Source organism: Rattus rattus, chromosome 14 (genome assembly GCF_011064425.1).
Source record: "Rattus rattus isolate New Zealand chromosome 14, Rrattus_CSIRO_v1, whole genome shotgun sequence".
Taxonomy (NCBI): Eukaryota; Metazoa; Chordata; class Mammalia; order Rodentia; family Muridae; genus Rattus; species Rattus rattus.
Genome location: NC_046167.1, coordinates 43807239 through 43823605, shown reverse-complemented (window position 1 = coordinate 43823605; position 16367 = coordinate 43807239). Strand labels below are relative to the sequence as shown.

Here is a 16367-nt window from a genome sequence, read left to right as displayed (position 1 = left end):
TTCCAGGCTCAGTGGTTAAGAGCACTGACTGCTCTTCCAGAGGTCCTGAGTTCAATTCCCAGCAACCACATGGTGGCTCATAACCATCTATAATGGGATCCAATGCCCTCTTCTGGTGTCTGAAGACAACTACAGTGTACTTATAATAAATAAATAAATCTTAAAAAAAAAAAAAAAAAAAAAAAAAAAAAAAAAAGGTGAGTGTCTCTGCTGCCCTGCTTCCCTTAGTGATTATTTCAATGAAAGGATCCAGTCTGGTGTGATAGTGCTGCAAACCTTTAATCCCAGCAGGAGGATGAGGCAGATGGATCTCTGAATTGGAGGCTAGCCTGGTCTACAGAGTAAGTTTCAGGACAGCCAGGGCTACACAAAGAAACCCTGTCTTGAAAAGCAAAACAAAACAAGAACAACACCCCCTGCCCCCACCCAAACCAAACCAAACATCAGATCTAAAATTTCCCTTGTAAACACCATTTCCATGTAAAAGCTTCGATACTGCTCATGATGAGGCTTGGTAATAGACTTCAATGCCCTGGGCCTCATCCTTAGCACAGAAAAAGAAATTTGTAGGCAGGGTGTTACCAACTATACCTGATATTGTAATATCATAAACATTTCAGTTCTTCTTTAATTTTTTTTTTTTTGCTCCTGAGGGACACTAAGGGAAGCAGGACAGTAGAGGCACTCACCTTCAATTACAGCACCAGGGAGTCTAAGGCAGGCAGGCCAGCCTGGTCTACAAATCGAGTAATTGAATTGGTGAATTAAATTACTAAGTTGTACTTGGTAATATGTCTCATTTTTAAAAAGATTCATTTTAAACTGTATGTGTGGTTTTCTGCACACTGGGGCGGTCCTACAGAGTGCTGAGGCAGAGGCTTCCCTGGAGCTGGAGTTGTGAGTGGCTCTACACACCTATGGGATGTGGGAATTGAATTGGGATCTTCTGTAAGATCGGTGCACACTCTCCCTGCTAAGCCAGCTCTCCATCTGTCCGCTGTGTGCCTTGATTGTTCTCTATAAATCAATCTTTCTCTGTTTCTCAGTCCTCCTCTTTCCTGTGCTCTTCTCCTGCCCCACCCCCATTGTCTTTGACCTATGGAGTTCATGCTGCCTCATGCTTTGGATCTCCTGTCACCACAGCCTCAGTGGTGGCCATTGTGCCTGCTCCTCCTGCCTTTTAACCCCTATCTTGTTATTTATTTGTTGGAGGACCAAATTATTTGCCCTGTACAATTTGGCTTTTGACATCATTCCCATGTTGTAGCTCTACACTTTATTGTTGACATTGCCTTAGATTGGCTGTGAATACTCAGATCAGACGTAGTTTTGGGGGTGGGGTCAGAATTCTTCATAGTAGTTGCACTTGTCTTTAAGAGACTTCTAAATGATTCCCAGGGCTGGAGAGATGACTCAGCAGGGGAGAGTGTACACCAGTGAGATTGCTCACTCATTGCTCTTCCGGAGGTCCTGATTTCAGTTGCCACCTGTAATGGGATCTGATGCCCTTTTCTGGTGTATCTGAAGACAGCTACAGTGTACTCATATAAATAAAAATAAATAAATCTTTAAAAAAAATAAAAGATTCCCAAAGTTGTCCTCTGTCCTCTCCATGCATGCAAACATATGTGAACCTGCAAAACACACACACACACACACACACACACACACACAAAGATACACACACAAACATACAAGCACATACATGCACACACATGTATGTACACAAACATATACACACATATATGCACACAAACATACATACATATATACACATATGCACACACATACACATTCACACACACATACACATACACACACATATATGCACATAAACACACATATACACACATACACATACATACACATTCACATATACATTCATACACACATCCACACAAACACACACACACACACACACACACACACACACACACACACACACACACATTTCCAGGCAGAAGCCAGTGAATCTTTGTTTGTATGTATAATAACCTTGGTGAACCTGAAAATGAGCCCTGAAATGTGACATTCTTATGTAAGAAGATTAAAGAGCAGCACAGACTCTCCAGAGCTCTCACTCGCAGCAGCTCCACAGATGGCAGCCCTGTGGGAATGGTGAGCCTTCTTGGCACTTACCTTGCCAAAACAGTCCCTTGTCACTTTCCCACTTATGGCTTAAAAACAATTTGAAAAGAAGTGATTTGTAATTTCAGCACAAATTGGATCATGTCTTGGATATAAAATAATGATTTTTATTATTAAGGGGACTAAAAAGAATGTAAAGGAAATGGCTATCCTACTACTTAGAATAAATTCTAAAGAAAGGCGCTACTTGGCGTGTGGTCTAGGACTCAGGAGGCTGAGGTAGAAAGACTGCCTCAAGTTCAGGGTCAGCCCTGAGTACAAGGCCAGCTGGACAATAAAGAACACACATTTAAAAGCAGAATTTGGGTGGTAGAGACAGGAGCATCAGGAGTTCAAGGTCATCCTAGGCTCCATCACAAACACAAAAGCAACAAAAGAAAGGTGTCTTTCTGTGGGATAGACAGGGACCTGCACATTCGATTTAACCAACATCATGACATTTTCCATACTGAGATCTTCTCACAAAGATTATATTTAACATAGGCATCATTTTAGCTGAGACACACAAGGCTCTGGTCTTCTTTTTAAAAAATACACATTATTATTTAATTTGTGTGTGTGTGTGTGTGTGTGTGTGTGTGTGTGTGTGTGTGTATGTCGTGTGTGTCTATGTGTGCAGGAGCCTGAGGAGTCCAGAAGATGCAATTGGATCTCTTGGAGCTGGAGTCACATGTACCTGTGAGCTGTGCAACGTGGGTGCTGGAAATCAAACTCCTGTCCTCAAAAGAGCAGTAAACATTCTTAATTGCTGACCATCTCTCCAGTCAGCTGAGCCTCTTTGGTGATAAAATTCAAACCATAGATCTGTGCTTCAAAGCAGGTGTTTATGACCAAGGCAGAAATGAGAAGATCATCATTTAAGAACTCAGCCCCCTAAGTCAACAGCAGTGCTAGGGCATCCGGTGAGTCAGGCACATCTCACAGGAAAACCAGAAAACACAACCAGCAAGAAAACCTCGGGAACAGAGTAGGCCCAGCCTCTTCTCTGCTCATTTTACAGATATGTAGATGTAACTTTTAGTTGCCTGATATAATTGTCATCTTTGAGGCTTACTGCCTCTGTGTGCAAACCTAGGCTTGGTCCATACAATTCAGTCTAGGTCTAGAATGTTCTCTGCCTCTGAGACTTGGTGCTGAATAACTTCGTAGTTCGTTCTGAGTGCTGGCTGGAGACTCAGCCACTCTGGCTCAAACCCCTCTAAGCTGACTGATTCATTCTGGCTTCTTTGGGTCTCTTGTTGAATTGTCCTGCTGGGCCTCAAACTAACTCTAGCAATCTGTTCTGATCTCTAGCTCCTCATTCTCTGGCTCTTTCTATTTTTACCTACGTCTAGCTTGTTCTCTCTTCAACCTGGCTCTGTCAAACTCTCCTGGCAAAATGACCTCCTTCCTTCTCTGCACTGTCCCTCAAGTAGCTCCCCTTTCCTCTCTGTTCTCCCTAAGAGTTGGGTGTATCCTATTCTTTCAAATCTTCCTGATTCATCTCTTTGTCTGCCACTCATTTAGACATCACTTTCAAACATGGCTGCTTTCTTCTATAAACTAACTTTATCTTCATTGTTTTGAATTAAAGGTGTGTACTAAGAGTGTGTCTGTATTCCAGTCAGACAGGTTAAAGGTATATGCTAAAAACTGAACAACACCACAACTGGAAACAGATTTTTTCCAGTAAATAACACAAACTTAGGGTTCGAGGTGTGATAAAATATCCTGCAACACAGATATGTTAACTTAGGACTGTGCCATCACAACAAAACTAATCCCACACTGGAAGGGTTGGTAAGAAGGGAGGTCAAGGCGGGTCTGGGCTTTGCAGTGAGACCTCATCTCAAAAACCCCACAAAAGCAGGTCAGGCGTGTCATCCCAGCATTCAGAAGGCTGCATGCAGCCGGAGGAGTTGGAGGCCAGCCTGAACTCTTACAATCCTCCTGACTCAGCTTTCTGAGTGTTGGGATCACAGATGAGGGCCATCACAGATGGATGATGTGATTTATTTTAAGATTTATTTTTAATCACACGTATGTGCATGTGTGTGTGAGCACATAAATTCAAGTACCCTCGGAGGCTAGAGGGGTCAGAACCACTTGGAACTGGAGCTACATGCAGTTGTGAGTTACCCAGTGTGGTGCTGGGAATTAAAGCCAGGTTATCTGCTGGAGTAGTGTATACTCTTAACCTCTGAGCCATCTCCAGACGTTTGTTTCTTTGCTCTTTGAGACAGGGTCTTTCTATGTAGCCCTGGCTGTTCTGTATTTCGCTGTGCAGAACAAGCTGACCTCTGACTCACCAGACACTCAGATTAAAGGTGTGTGACACCATGCCCAACCCCTAATTTTTTTCTTTAGTGAAGTTAGATACTATTTACTAGGTTTAAAGGATTTGCATTTTTATTTTAATTTTTTGAGATTTTATTCATTTTCATTTTATGTGTATGGGTGATTTGCCTTCATGCATGTCTGTGCACCAAGTACACGCAGTGCCTGTGGAAGGCCAGGAGAGGGTGGCATTTCCCCTGGAACTGGAGGGACAGTTGTGAGCTGCTCCATGGGTGCTGGGTATAGAACACAAGTCCTCTGGAAGTCTTCTTAACCCCTGAGTCATCTCTGACCCCCATTTTCATCTTTAAAAACCTATTTATTTTGTTCATTGTCATTTTGGAGAGAAAATGGAAATGAAGTGGTTGACAAACTTGTGCAAAAAAACTTAAATAATGTCGACCTTAACTTGGCTAGATGGCGGGAGAGTGACGATAGTTCCAGCACTCCAGTGGCCCAGACTGGCGGATTGAGAGTTTGAGGTCAACTTGAGGGCTTTATCTCATTGAAAAGGAAAGGGGGAAAATCTAAACCCTGGGAACAGTTACATCTCTGGTAAATGATCTATCTGTTGTCTCTAAGCTATAAAGTCCTTATTTGGCCTGGTCTTTTAAAAATGGCCTGGGCAGGCCTTACTGCCAAGTCTCTCACCATCTGAGTTTGATTCCTGAGACCACGCAGTAAAAGGAAGGGACAGGTTCCTATGGGTTGGCCTCTGACTCTCCCATTTACATACAGAAGTTAGTAAATTTACACACACACACACACACACACACACACACACACACACACACACATTTTTAAAGGGGGAAATGGCTCAGTACTTTTCCCCTTTGCTGCAAGTGCTGCATTTTACCAATAGAGGGCGCAGGGGAGACACTACAGGCGCAGATGGCATTGTCTTCCTGCTTCTGCTCAACTTCTGAAATGCATCAGGCTTCCGCAGTTGAGACAGAAGACAAATATTTGCCTCTCCCTGGGCTTAGGGAAGGTGGTGATGCCTATCTGTAATGGTAGCACTCAGGGAGCTGAGTAGGAAGATCATAAGGGACACACAAACACCAGCGGGCTGGCCAGGTAGCTCACTGGGAGGACACTTGCCTGGAGTTCTAGTAACTCACCCATACCAAATCTGTATCACCAAACCTGTTAAAAATCACCATTAGTAGTCATGATATCTCCTTAAGTTCTTACTGTACACATTCCTCATGATCATGTTTTTGTAAATAAACAAAAATGTGGGTGGACAAAGCTAATTGACAGCTACTGATATCTCCAGCTACCCTGGCCAGCTGTAGCAAAAGGACTGTCACCCACACAGGCAGTGCTCTTCTACCAGGACTCTAAACACTCCACTGAAGCCTGGAGACAGCAGCACGACACTCTTCACAGCCCACAACAGCCTTGACACCTCAACCTGTTTGGTGTATTTGAGAGACAGGGTCTTTCTACATAGCCCTGGCTTTCCTAGAAGTATGTAGACCAGGCAGGCCTGGACCTCACAGGGATCCTTCTGTCTCTGCTTCTGTGTGCTGAGATTAAAGGTGTGCACTAACATGCTTGGGTATGTAGGTCATTTTTTTGTTATTTTGTTGTTTGAGGCAGGTTTTCCCCTGTAGCTTAGGCTTGTTTGTAACTCATCATGTAGCCAATGCTGGCCTTAAATTTGTAATGATTCTCCCGTCTCTGTCTCTTGAGTTCTGGGATTACAGGCCTGAGCTGCCCTGTCTGACTTGTTTGCTTGTTTCTGAGATCAGTTCTGGCCTGAAACTTTTTATGTGCACAGGCAGGACTTGAAGTTGCGGTGATTCTCTTGCTTCAGATCCCGGCCTAACATGTTAATGCTGGCTAGTGTTGAGGACTAAAGATTCCCCAAACATGAGGTTAACGGGAAGCTGTCAACGCCAGCCACCGCTGAGAGCTTCCTAGTGCCTGTAGGGTTAAGGCTCTGGATACTGACGTTTGTGCAGGGACTCCAACTTTACATACAGGGTATAGCTTGCTGCTGTCGGAAACAAGCTGCTAGAGCTGGGAACTCAGAAGTTCTTGTCCACCAGGATTTCTGTCAGGGTGGAGCACAAGGAATCTCAACTTCCCCACAAAGACATTTCTTCCTCACCCAGACCTAAAGTCCAGGTCTCACTAGAGAGCATGAGGGAGTGGAGAAGTCACCAGTACTCCAAGGCAGAACACACGTGCAGTTCCTCTGGAACTTGCCAGGGGAGTCCAGGCTGAGAGGTGACAGCAATGGTAACTGGCCAGACCATAGAACCCAGGTTCTTTGCCTATGAAATGATAGAATGTCTTTCCATTGAGCAGGATTTAGTGCTGGCTAACTGGAACAGCATGTATGAAACATTTTGGATGTGTATGAATACTTGGCCTGCATGTATGGGGCCTGCTGCTTCCCACACACTGTTACTGCCATGCCTTCTCACTCTGAGGACTGTACCCTTAAATTGTGAGCTCTGACAAACCCTTCCTTAAGTTGCATTGGTCAGGTATTTGTCACGAGTAAGGTAACACATACATTTACTTTTCTCAGCCTTTATGCCATTGAGGCTCCCTCAGCCCAAGTTCTGTTTCCTTTTAAGTTGTTATTGACTGATAAGGCAGGCCTTGGTGTTAGCAGCCCTCTCTCTTTCCGCATTCTGTCTGTGAAACCTGGCTGGCTTTAAACTTGGGAGCTATCTATCTATCTATCCATCTATCTATCTATCTCCCATCCAGGAAATCGGAAATCCTCTCTGGATTCTTCCTGTGTTGCAACCCTTCTTTGTTTTCTAGATTTATTGAGGTATATAGGTTTTTCAAAGTTTTTGCCTGTGAGTGTGTTTCTGTGTGATGCTTATTTACCACGGAGGGCTTCAGATCCCTTGGAACTAGGGTTATTGATGGTCGTGAGCCACCATGTGGGTGCTGGAACCAAACTCAGGTCCTGTGTAAGAACAAGTACTCTTAACCAACGAGCGTCTTGCCAGTCAGTTGATGTATAGTTCAAATACAGTAAAATTCATCTGTCTAGTATAGAGTTAAAATTTCCTTAGCTTTAACTTTTTTTTTGTTGTTGTTGTTAGCTTAAACGGGCCCTTGCTGTTTCTAGTACTGACACAGTATGACTTTCTGTTCTAATCATCACGTTTCGACTATTTACTTCCTTTAATGCGTGTGAACCTGTACGTGGGTCTAGGAATGCATGCTTGCATGTATGTATACTAAAAACCAAACATACACAAATATAAAATACCTTGGGAAAAATATATGTATATTCTCGTGTTTGTCGCTAGTGGGAGTAGATCTCCTTTGTCTTTGTCGGCATAATACGGAACCTTTGAGCCGGAAGCAGAGGGTCAGAAGGTAAGGTCAGAGGGCACACACCTGTAAGTCAAGAGGAGCCCTAGTGACCTCTTTCAGATACACGCACCGTTGCCGACTGCGCAGGCGCACAGAAGCCACGGGCGCGGTGGGCGGCGGCGAGAGGCGATTGGCTGAATGCCGAGGCTCCGCCTCTCAGTGCGTCAGCGACCGGGGCGGCGGGTTAGTCTGCAGGTTCGGGTCGTTTTGGCGCGTTTGGGTCCGGTGTGGTGCCAGGGGCTTGTACGGCTCTCACGCTCGCTGGGAACGGAGCACTGCTGTCTGTGAGTCCGAGGACGCGGGGGGTCGGCGGGCGAGTGCAACTCCGGTATCGGTATCGCCCGGTTGGCCCGAAGCCAGGCCTGCTTCTCAGCCACGGAGAACCGGCCGGTGGAGGCGAGGATTTGAAGGGACCCAAGTCTGGGGACTGGGGACTTGAAGGGACCCGAGTCTCGGCCCTACAGTCAGGCAAAGCTGGGCGAGCTGAGACGAGGGGCTGCGCCATTGGCGGGGGTCGGTTTTGGCGCGCTCTAGTGTTCGCTCTTTCTATTGGCTGGCGCGCGCCGCGTTGGGCGTGGCTGGAGGTGGTTTAGCAGCCGCGGATGGCTTGGCTGGGATTGAATTGGGTATAGATCTTACGGCCAGCTCACCGACAGCAGCAAACGCTGCTCCTGGGACAAGGCCAGTAAGTCCTGCGTCTGCCATCCCAATGGTCATGACTCACTATTCACTGCCTGCATTATCCAAGTCTTGGGTCTGGTGGTAGTGCTCAATCTCCTGCACCCAGGGGTTGAGTCAGGAGATAAAGGAATTCAAGATTAGCTTTGCCTACTTAGCCGTTTCAAAAGAAAAGAAGAAACACATCTAGGTACCTGCGAATAAGTTTGTGATCAGGTTTTATCAGCGTGAAATGGAAATAGAAACCACACTGCCTGGGCTGTTAAGTTTTTTATATTTGCATACATGTGTGAGTGCTAAGACACAATGTAAATTATTAATTACATCAAATAAGTAAGAGGCAGAGGGTACAGTTTAAGCACCGATTTCCTCCAGCCTCCTTTTAAATAGAGCTTGGTTTTAAGTTTGCTACATAGCTGAGGATAACCTTGAATTCTGTTTCTTCTGCTTCCCTGCTGCTGTTATTATGGACTTGTGCCGCTAGGTCTGATTTGGCAGTTTTAGGAACGGAGTTGAGCCTTTGTGCATGCCAGTGATGCACTGTACTCACTGAATTACATCTTGGTTGGAGCCAAAAGATCTTGGTTTTTGTTTTTTGTTTTTTTTGTTGTTGTTTTTTTGTTTTTTTTTTTGGGGGGGGGAGACAGGATCTTGGCCATGTAGCATAGGTTGCTATCTCCACCAGTTCCAGGGTTGCAGTCATGTGCAAGCTGTTCTTTAGGGTGGATCTGCATGTGCCAAAGTGTTTTCCCTAGTACTCCTTTCTCAGGTCTTTTAGAGAGCTCTGTAGTTTGTACAGGACACCATGCCATTGTAACAGATAGTGGTTCTACCAAAAAGTAGTAAGTTTTTTGTAGTATAAATGATTTTTTTTTAAAAAAATCTAGATCCCACCTTCAGACATAATGAAATCATATTTAAATCACCTTTTTTTGTGTGTTTTGCCAGCTGAGAAATGAATCTCAGTATGAAGCAGAAACAGGAAGGAGCCCAAGAGAACGTGAAGGTATGTAATGGAGCCACTTAAATGCGCTTGAATTCATTTGTTTGTTTTTTTAATTAAGAAGTGAAGTTTTGTTGCATTGCCCAGGTCCTAAACCCCTGGGCTAAAATTATTTCCCCAAGCGCCAGAGTAAGCTTAAATTCAGGATTCATTTTGGAAAACTGAGTGTACTCTTACATATATTTTTGAGAAGAGGGTTTGTAGAATATCAGATTGTTATCTAAAAAGGTTAAGATTTAAATACATGAGTGAAACTTGGAGTCTGCTATTCTAACGCACTCTGTTTAGAGAAAAGAATCTAACAGTATACATTCGGTGGACTGTCTTTTAGAAAGCTTACATTCTATTGCATGAAAACCTTGAATGTGAGCATGACAGCAGCTTAGGTGGCTTCTCTGACCATTATCAACATCAAACATTTGGTTTTATTTTCTCGTGTTTGGAGATTTGATTAATCTGTAATCTGCATTATATCTGAAATGTTGTTATAATATTTGTTCTCGTGGTAGCTGGCATTTGTCCCTCAGTTAAATAGTGAGACAATAATCAACAGTAGAAACTTTACCGTGGGAAAGGTGAACTTTGTCATGTGAAGTACAGTAACTTTCTCACGCTGCCGTGGTGTCATGTTCTTGCTAGCCTTGTTTGAGTATTTACCAGTGTTTGCTATCCCATGGTCGTAGTATAACCAATGACATTTTTTTTCTAAATAGAACTTTCAAGTCAGGAACTATACAGGGGCTATTTACATATTATAAAGAAGGCAACATTTTGTTCTAAAACAATAGCTTGGGCATTTTAGAGGGCTGTTTTGGAAGGGCTTGTTTTAAGGCAAGGTCTTACTAAGAGCCTTGGCTATCCTGAAATTCATAGAAATTGAAATTGTCTACCTCTGCCTTCCAAGTGCCGGGATTAAAGGTGTGCCACCAAGTATGGCTTAGTTTTTATTTTGTTTTGTTTTTTAGATTTATTTATTATATATAAGTACACTATAGCTGTCTTCAGACACCAGAAGAGGGCCCCGGATCTCATTACAGATGGTTGTGAGCCACCATGTGGTTGCTGGGATTTGAACTCAGGACCTCTGGAAGAGCAGTCAGTGCTCTTAACCTCTGAGCCACCTCTCCAGCCTTTTTTTTTTTTTTTTTTTTTTTTTAAAGATCTTTTCTAGTCTTTTTTTTTTACTGTGAACTTATATAGTGTTTGAACTGTCAATGCCACCATAGAAAGTATGTTGCGTGTGTTTTAACTAAGATAAGTTGACTGTGATTACAGTAAGAATATGTATCAGAATGAGAAAAGTTCTATGTGTGTATCTGGTTTGGATGGTAGGATCCATTCTTAAGGATTTCTTTAAACTTTATTATAATCTTGGGAGATAAATCTGCCAATATCTTGTTTGGATACAGCATTGTAAGATTTTATATATATAGCAGGCCAAATCTTGTGTTCTTAGTGATTTTTTTTTTTTTCTCTCTGAAATTATAGTAAGACTAAGTCAAAGTATATAGAAACTCTGAAAGTAACCATTCAGCAGTAACCAAGATCATGAATCATCTTGACTTTTAGAGTAGCCCTGTCCCAAGGAGAACGCTGAAGATGATCCAGCCTTCTGCAGCTGGGTCTCTTGTTGGCAGAGAAAATGAGGTATGTGTACAGGACTAGGAAGGGTGGGCAGGGCTGGCCAATCAGCACGAGACATTTTGTAGACTTTCTTAAAAACTAATCTTTAATTTATTATAGCTAAGTTATAGGTCAATCCTAACCAAAATAGTTTTTGCAAATAAAATTCCTAAAATAATACTATACATTCTGATTTTTTTTTTTTTTTTTTTTAAATTACATTTATGTAGTACCTCTGGGAGCACACCGCTCTTCCAGCGGACCTGAGTTCAGTTCCCAGGACCCACGTGGGCAACTCACAGTTGCCTGTGACTCTTCCTTAAAGGGATGGGACACCCTTTTCTGGCCAAGAACTACACGCAAATAAACTCTGATGTAAAAACATAGCTGCAACTGTTTTGTATCTGCAGGTACCTATGTGGGTGTGTAGGGTATACATGGACTTGAAAGCACATAAGGGCCACTGTTCACACTGAGCCAGAGGAGCTTTTGGGACTCTGCTTCTTTCACTGTGTGGGTCCCTGCATCAAAATGCAGGTTGTCAGTCTCGGTGGCAAGTGCCATTACCTGATGAGCTAACTTACCAGCCCTATTTTGGTAGTTTTGAATTGTATAACTTAAAAAACAAAAGATTCTTAATTACATAATTAAATAATGTAGCTTTCTTGTTCATCACATCTAAGTAAATATGTGTTTTTATCACAGTTGCCAAAAGGCTTGTCCAAAAGGAAACTTTGGGATGACCAGTTAACATCTAAGATTTCAAGCTGTGGTCCTGAAGCCAATGAAAATAACAGTGTTGGAGACCTCACCCAGGAAGCCTGTGATCTTATGACTAAAGGTATGCAAAAAGGAGCCCAGCCTTGTTTTGAGAGGTTGAATTATGATGAGGGTATATAGTACATGGTGGGGTTACTGTTTGATAGTTTAAAATTTTGTGTTGTGAATATGGAAATACTCTAAATTTGGACACATGGAACCATTTGTTTGGCAAGATCCCAGTGTGGGTGAAATATTAAAGAACAGGTTAGTGACTGGATTGGCATCTCAGTAAATTGCATTGGGATCTTACAAACCCAGAAATGGGCTTTTCAGAAAAGTGTTAGTGGATAATGGATTTGAATATTCCAAGAAAACACGAAGTAATGGGACCAATGGGAACATTACTGGGGAAAGGGGGTGAAGGTAAATGAGAAATAACACTTTTTTTTTTTCCTTCCTTTTTTTTAAAAATATTTTTCTTGAGACAGGGTTTTTCTGTGTAGTCCTGGCTATCCTGGAACTCACTCTGAGAAAAAGGCTGGCCTCCAAATGAGAGATCCGCCTGCCTCTGCTCCCTGAGTGCTGGGATCAGTGGCAAGTGCCACCACTGCTAGCCGAAACACTTTTAATAAGTGGTAGTTTTTAATGGAGGAGTAGAAATCAGAAGACGAAACTGATGTTTTAGAAACATTGTGGGTTGGACTTTTTTTATGTGAGACACACTGCAGCCCAGACTGTGTAGTCAGTCCTATTTTGGCCTTGAAAGCAGTCTTGCCTCAGCGACAATCTTGAGCTGCCACACCTAGCTCATTGGTGAGACACTTTCTCGGTAGTGATCAGAGGTCATGAGAAATTTAAGCATAGGCTCGCCCAAGGTCACAGGAACAGGTAGGTTTGATCTGAGTTGCTTGGGATGTTGTAAGGAAGTTTAGAAGCAGAAAGTACTTCAATTGGGCAAGATTAGGAACAGTTGGGCAACTGGATAGATCCACGGTAGCTTTGTTGTGGGACAGCCTAAGAAACAGGACTCTTGAATGTTTGTACCTAGATAGGTTAACATCAATCAAGGGTTAGCTCCAATTCATAGCAAAAACATGGCTCATACAGTCATCGATGATCTAGTACTGTTCTAGTGCTGAAAGTACCAGAATATATCTAACTTTAGAATTTCGGTGAGATGTATCAGTAGAATGAAAAGACTTGCACAGAATGCCTGAGTTTTGTTGAATCTGTTATTAGTGCATTGGTGTATCTTGTTAAAAACTTTGTGTATGTTTTAGATTGGTGCGAATAAGTAATTGTTGGGAGGCAGGTTCATTGTAGGGTGAATGGAAAAGCCAAGTGTGGACTGGAGAAGGGAAGGATGAACTCTGTTGCGTTGGAGTTGGGAGAAGAGTGTCAATAAATAATTGAAAGCAAGAAACACACTAGAGAGCCAATCCTTGGTTTTTACTGTTCTGCACTGCTGCTCTTGAGGAAGTGGCTGATCCCTAAGTTTCTTACATCAGAAAATAAGGTAAAATGGTGGGTCTGTTTAAGAAACAGACTATTTGAAGAGATTCACATTGATTAAATATGTGAAAACTTCACCATCAAAATGAGCAGTGAGTCACACACTTGTAATACATGTCCTTCCAAGGTGAAGGTAAGAGTCACTTCACAGCCATGCTCAGCTCTTTACGAAGTTCAAGGCCAGCCTGGGATACATGTCTCAAAGTACAGACAGAGAGACAAACAGAATTACTCTTAGTACATTGAATGGGAAGGAACATTGAATCTGTAATGATATAAGAGAAAACTGAATAGGGAGAATTCATTTTGAAATCAACAGCTGTGGTTGTTGGTTACAGAAGGTTTAGGCAAGAATCACAGTAGTGTTGCTATTGGCTGGGAACAGATCAACCAACTCAAGCTTTACTCCCTAGATCTCTTACTGATAACCGAGGAAACAGTCTTTACAAGGCAGAAATTTGGTATATGGGATCTTAATCAAACTGATGAAATTTTGTATTCAGTTTTTTTTGTAACAGTGCTGTGTACTTCCTGATGATTAACTGAGGATAATATTCTTGCCGCAGATGTTGAGCTTGAAACAAATTCAAAATTAAGAACTATATGCATATTAACTAGTCTAGACTTTTCAAATATATTTGGACTGAGTGTAGCTCAGAGATGACAGAGCCCCCATAAAAGTTTAATAAAAATGCAAAAGCACAAAACAAATCTTGTAAAATCAAGCAATGTAGGTAATACATTAAATAATCTGTACTTCCTTCTGTTGCAGTTTACGGATTGGAAGCTTTGATATGTTGTAAGAAAATTAGATTGGGATTTTTCAATAGGAATAAATTACTGGGTGGATTTTTGTTTTTGTTTGTTTTGTTTTTTATAGCAGTAAGGTTGTTTTTGTTTTTATATACACTGATTAAACCCCCCCCAGAAAACCCATCTTCTCAGTATTGGAAAGAAGTGGCAGAACAACGGAGGAAAGCTCTCTATGAAGCACTTACGGAGAACGAGAAAGTAAGCATCATTTATACCACTTAAGGTTCTGGTGGTGGTCTTTCTCATCAGTGTAGGAAGGCTAGGTAGAGTAGCTGACTGTTGGTCTAAGGAAGTGTGGCTATGTGGGTAAAATGAGTCCTGCTGTGCTACTGCATGGGAGGGTGCTCAAGGTCAGAGCAGTTCAATGGAATACTAAAATTCTATTCTTATACAGCTTCATAAAGAAATTGAACAGAAGGACAGTGAAATTGCCCGCCTGAGAAAGGAGAATAAAGACCTGGCAGAAGTAGCTGAGCACGTACAGTACATGGCAGAGGTAATCGAGGTAGGCTCTCCTATATTCATGGCTTCGGTCATTGGCCGTGTTGTGATCAGTGAGTGTTCAGCCCTGTGATATGATCCCAGTGCCACTAAGGTTTGGTTAGAGCAGTTATTTATCCTGTCAGGGTTTCATTTTCCTTTCCTATAAACTGGGAGCGAAATACCCATGTCTGAAAAAAGAATGAAAAGACTCTACTGCACAATTGACATATTTTTATTTTTTTTAATAAGCTTGATATCAGCTATCATTTATAAAATAAGTAGGCTTTGTGGTTTTATCTGACTTTAAATTTGGGAAGTAGCTAATATGTGTCTCAGAATCAGCTCATTTCTGTGACTTTACCAGGCTTGGCTTGATTCACATTTTAAGTCTTTGTTGGATGTGCAAAGCAAATCCATCTTATTAATGGGAATAAAGCTTTTCAAGTCAAACCTTCTCACATTAAATTGCTTCCCTAATATTTTAGAATCATGACAGTGTTTGTTTTTAACCGTTTTTAATTATGTGTAAGTATGTGTAGATAGTCTAGCCTAAAGCCGAGTTACAGACACCTGGCGTGGGAACACTCTGGTCCTCTGGTGGAACACTGGATGCTCTAACCATCGAGTTACCTCTCCAGTCCTGCCATGGTAGTCTTTGAAGTACTGAACTAGCCCTCTCTGTGACTTTAAAACTATGGTTCCCCAGCTAGTAATGGAATTAAGAACACACAGTTCTGTGGGTTCCCAGAGAAGTACCATTTTACGTTGTGTTTTGGGAGGAGGAGCTCAGTCAGTGCATTTAGCAAATGATAGAGCACTGTATGGACTTTGTACTGTAAGTGAATGACATTGGCTGCTATATCAGCATAATGATTAGTAGTAGATTTCAATTTTGAGGTATTGACAATAAATTACTGGTTTATTCCTTAAAAGATGACAATAAATTACTGGTTTATTCCTTAAAAGAGGCTGAGTAATGAACCTCTGGATAACTTTGAATCACCGGATAGTCAAGAATTTGATTCTGAAAAAGAAACTGTTGAGTATTCTGAACCGGAAGACTCAGACACTGGGACATGTGCTGAAGAGACTGTGTCTTCCTCTTCCGATGGCACGGCGTGTACATGAGATGTGACTGCCCTTTGGTATAGCTCTTGGTAAATTAACTACATGGTACAAGTGCTGGAATCCAGGAATCCTGGGGTTACTAATACATTAAAAACAGATAGTATGTATTTTTAACCTGTTTTATGTAAATAACATTTTCATTTTTGTCAGTGTCAGATGTGAATTGTGTATATTAAATAAACTTCAATTTCCTATTGAACATTTATGTCTTGGAGAATTAAGTACATTTGTTTCTATAGTATTTTGTTTTGATGTCATAGAAATGGGAAATGAATTTACTACTCTTGTCTGGGCTCAGATGGCTGAGTATCTGTTGATCTAACCTCAGGATCTCTGTGAGAACTTGATTTTCATGCTTGCAAATTCTTACTCAGTAATGTGAAGCATCTGCTTTTCTAAAACTTTAGCCATGTTGAGGCTTGCCTAACTGACGTGATCATAGTTTTGAATGTTCAAATGATTAGTTAACGGGTGATAGGGATAGTTTTCAGGAACACGGTGATGAGCGGTAGCAGCACAGTGAGAAACACCAGGGAACTGAAAGTCT

At 42.0% G+C, this 16367-nt stretch overlaps 1 protein-coding gene across 2 annotated transcripts; it reads left to right on the top strand.

Annotated features, from left to right (window-relative positions):
• Nucleotides 1-7976: 7976 nt before the first annotated feature.
• On the top strand, nt 7977-16025 carry Gmnn (geminin DNA replication inhibitor). 2 transcript variants are annotated; one of them, XM_032885108.1, is made up of 7 exons: nt 7977-8102; nt 9445-9502; nt 11069-11146; nt 11828-11963; nt 14325-14407; nt 14604-14714; nt 15659-16025. In XM_032885108.1, the coding sequence occupies exons 2-7, from the start codon at nt 9452-9454 to the stop codon at nt 15818-15820; spliced, it is 621 nt and encodes a 206-aa protein (XP_032740999.1). In that variant the 5' UTR covers nt 7977-8102; nt 9445-9451; the 3' UTR covers nt 15821-16025. The 2 variants fall into 2 exon arrangements, with proteins under 2 accessions (XP_032740999.1, XP_032741000.1); XM_032885109.1 differs by lacking the exon at nt 7977-8102 and adding an exon at nt 8444-8503.
• Nucleotides 16026-16367: the final 342 nt, after the last annotated feature.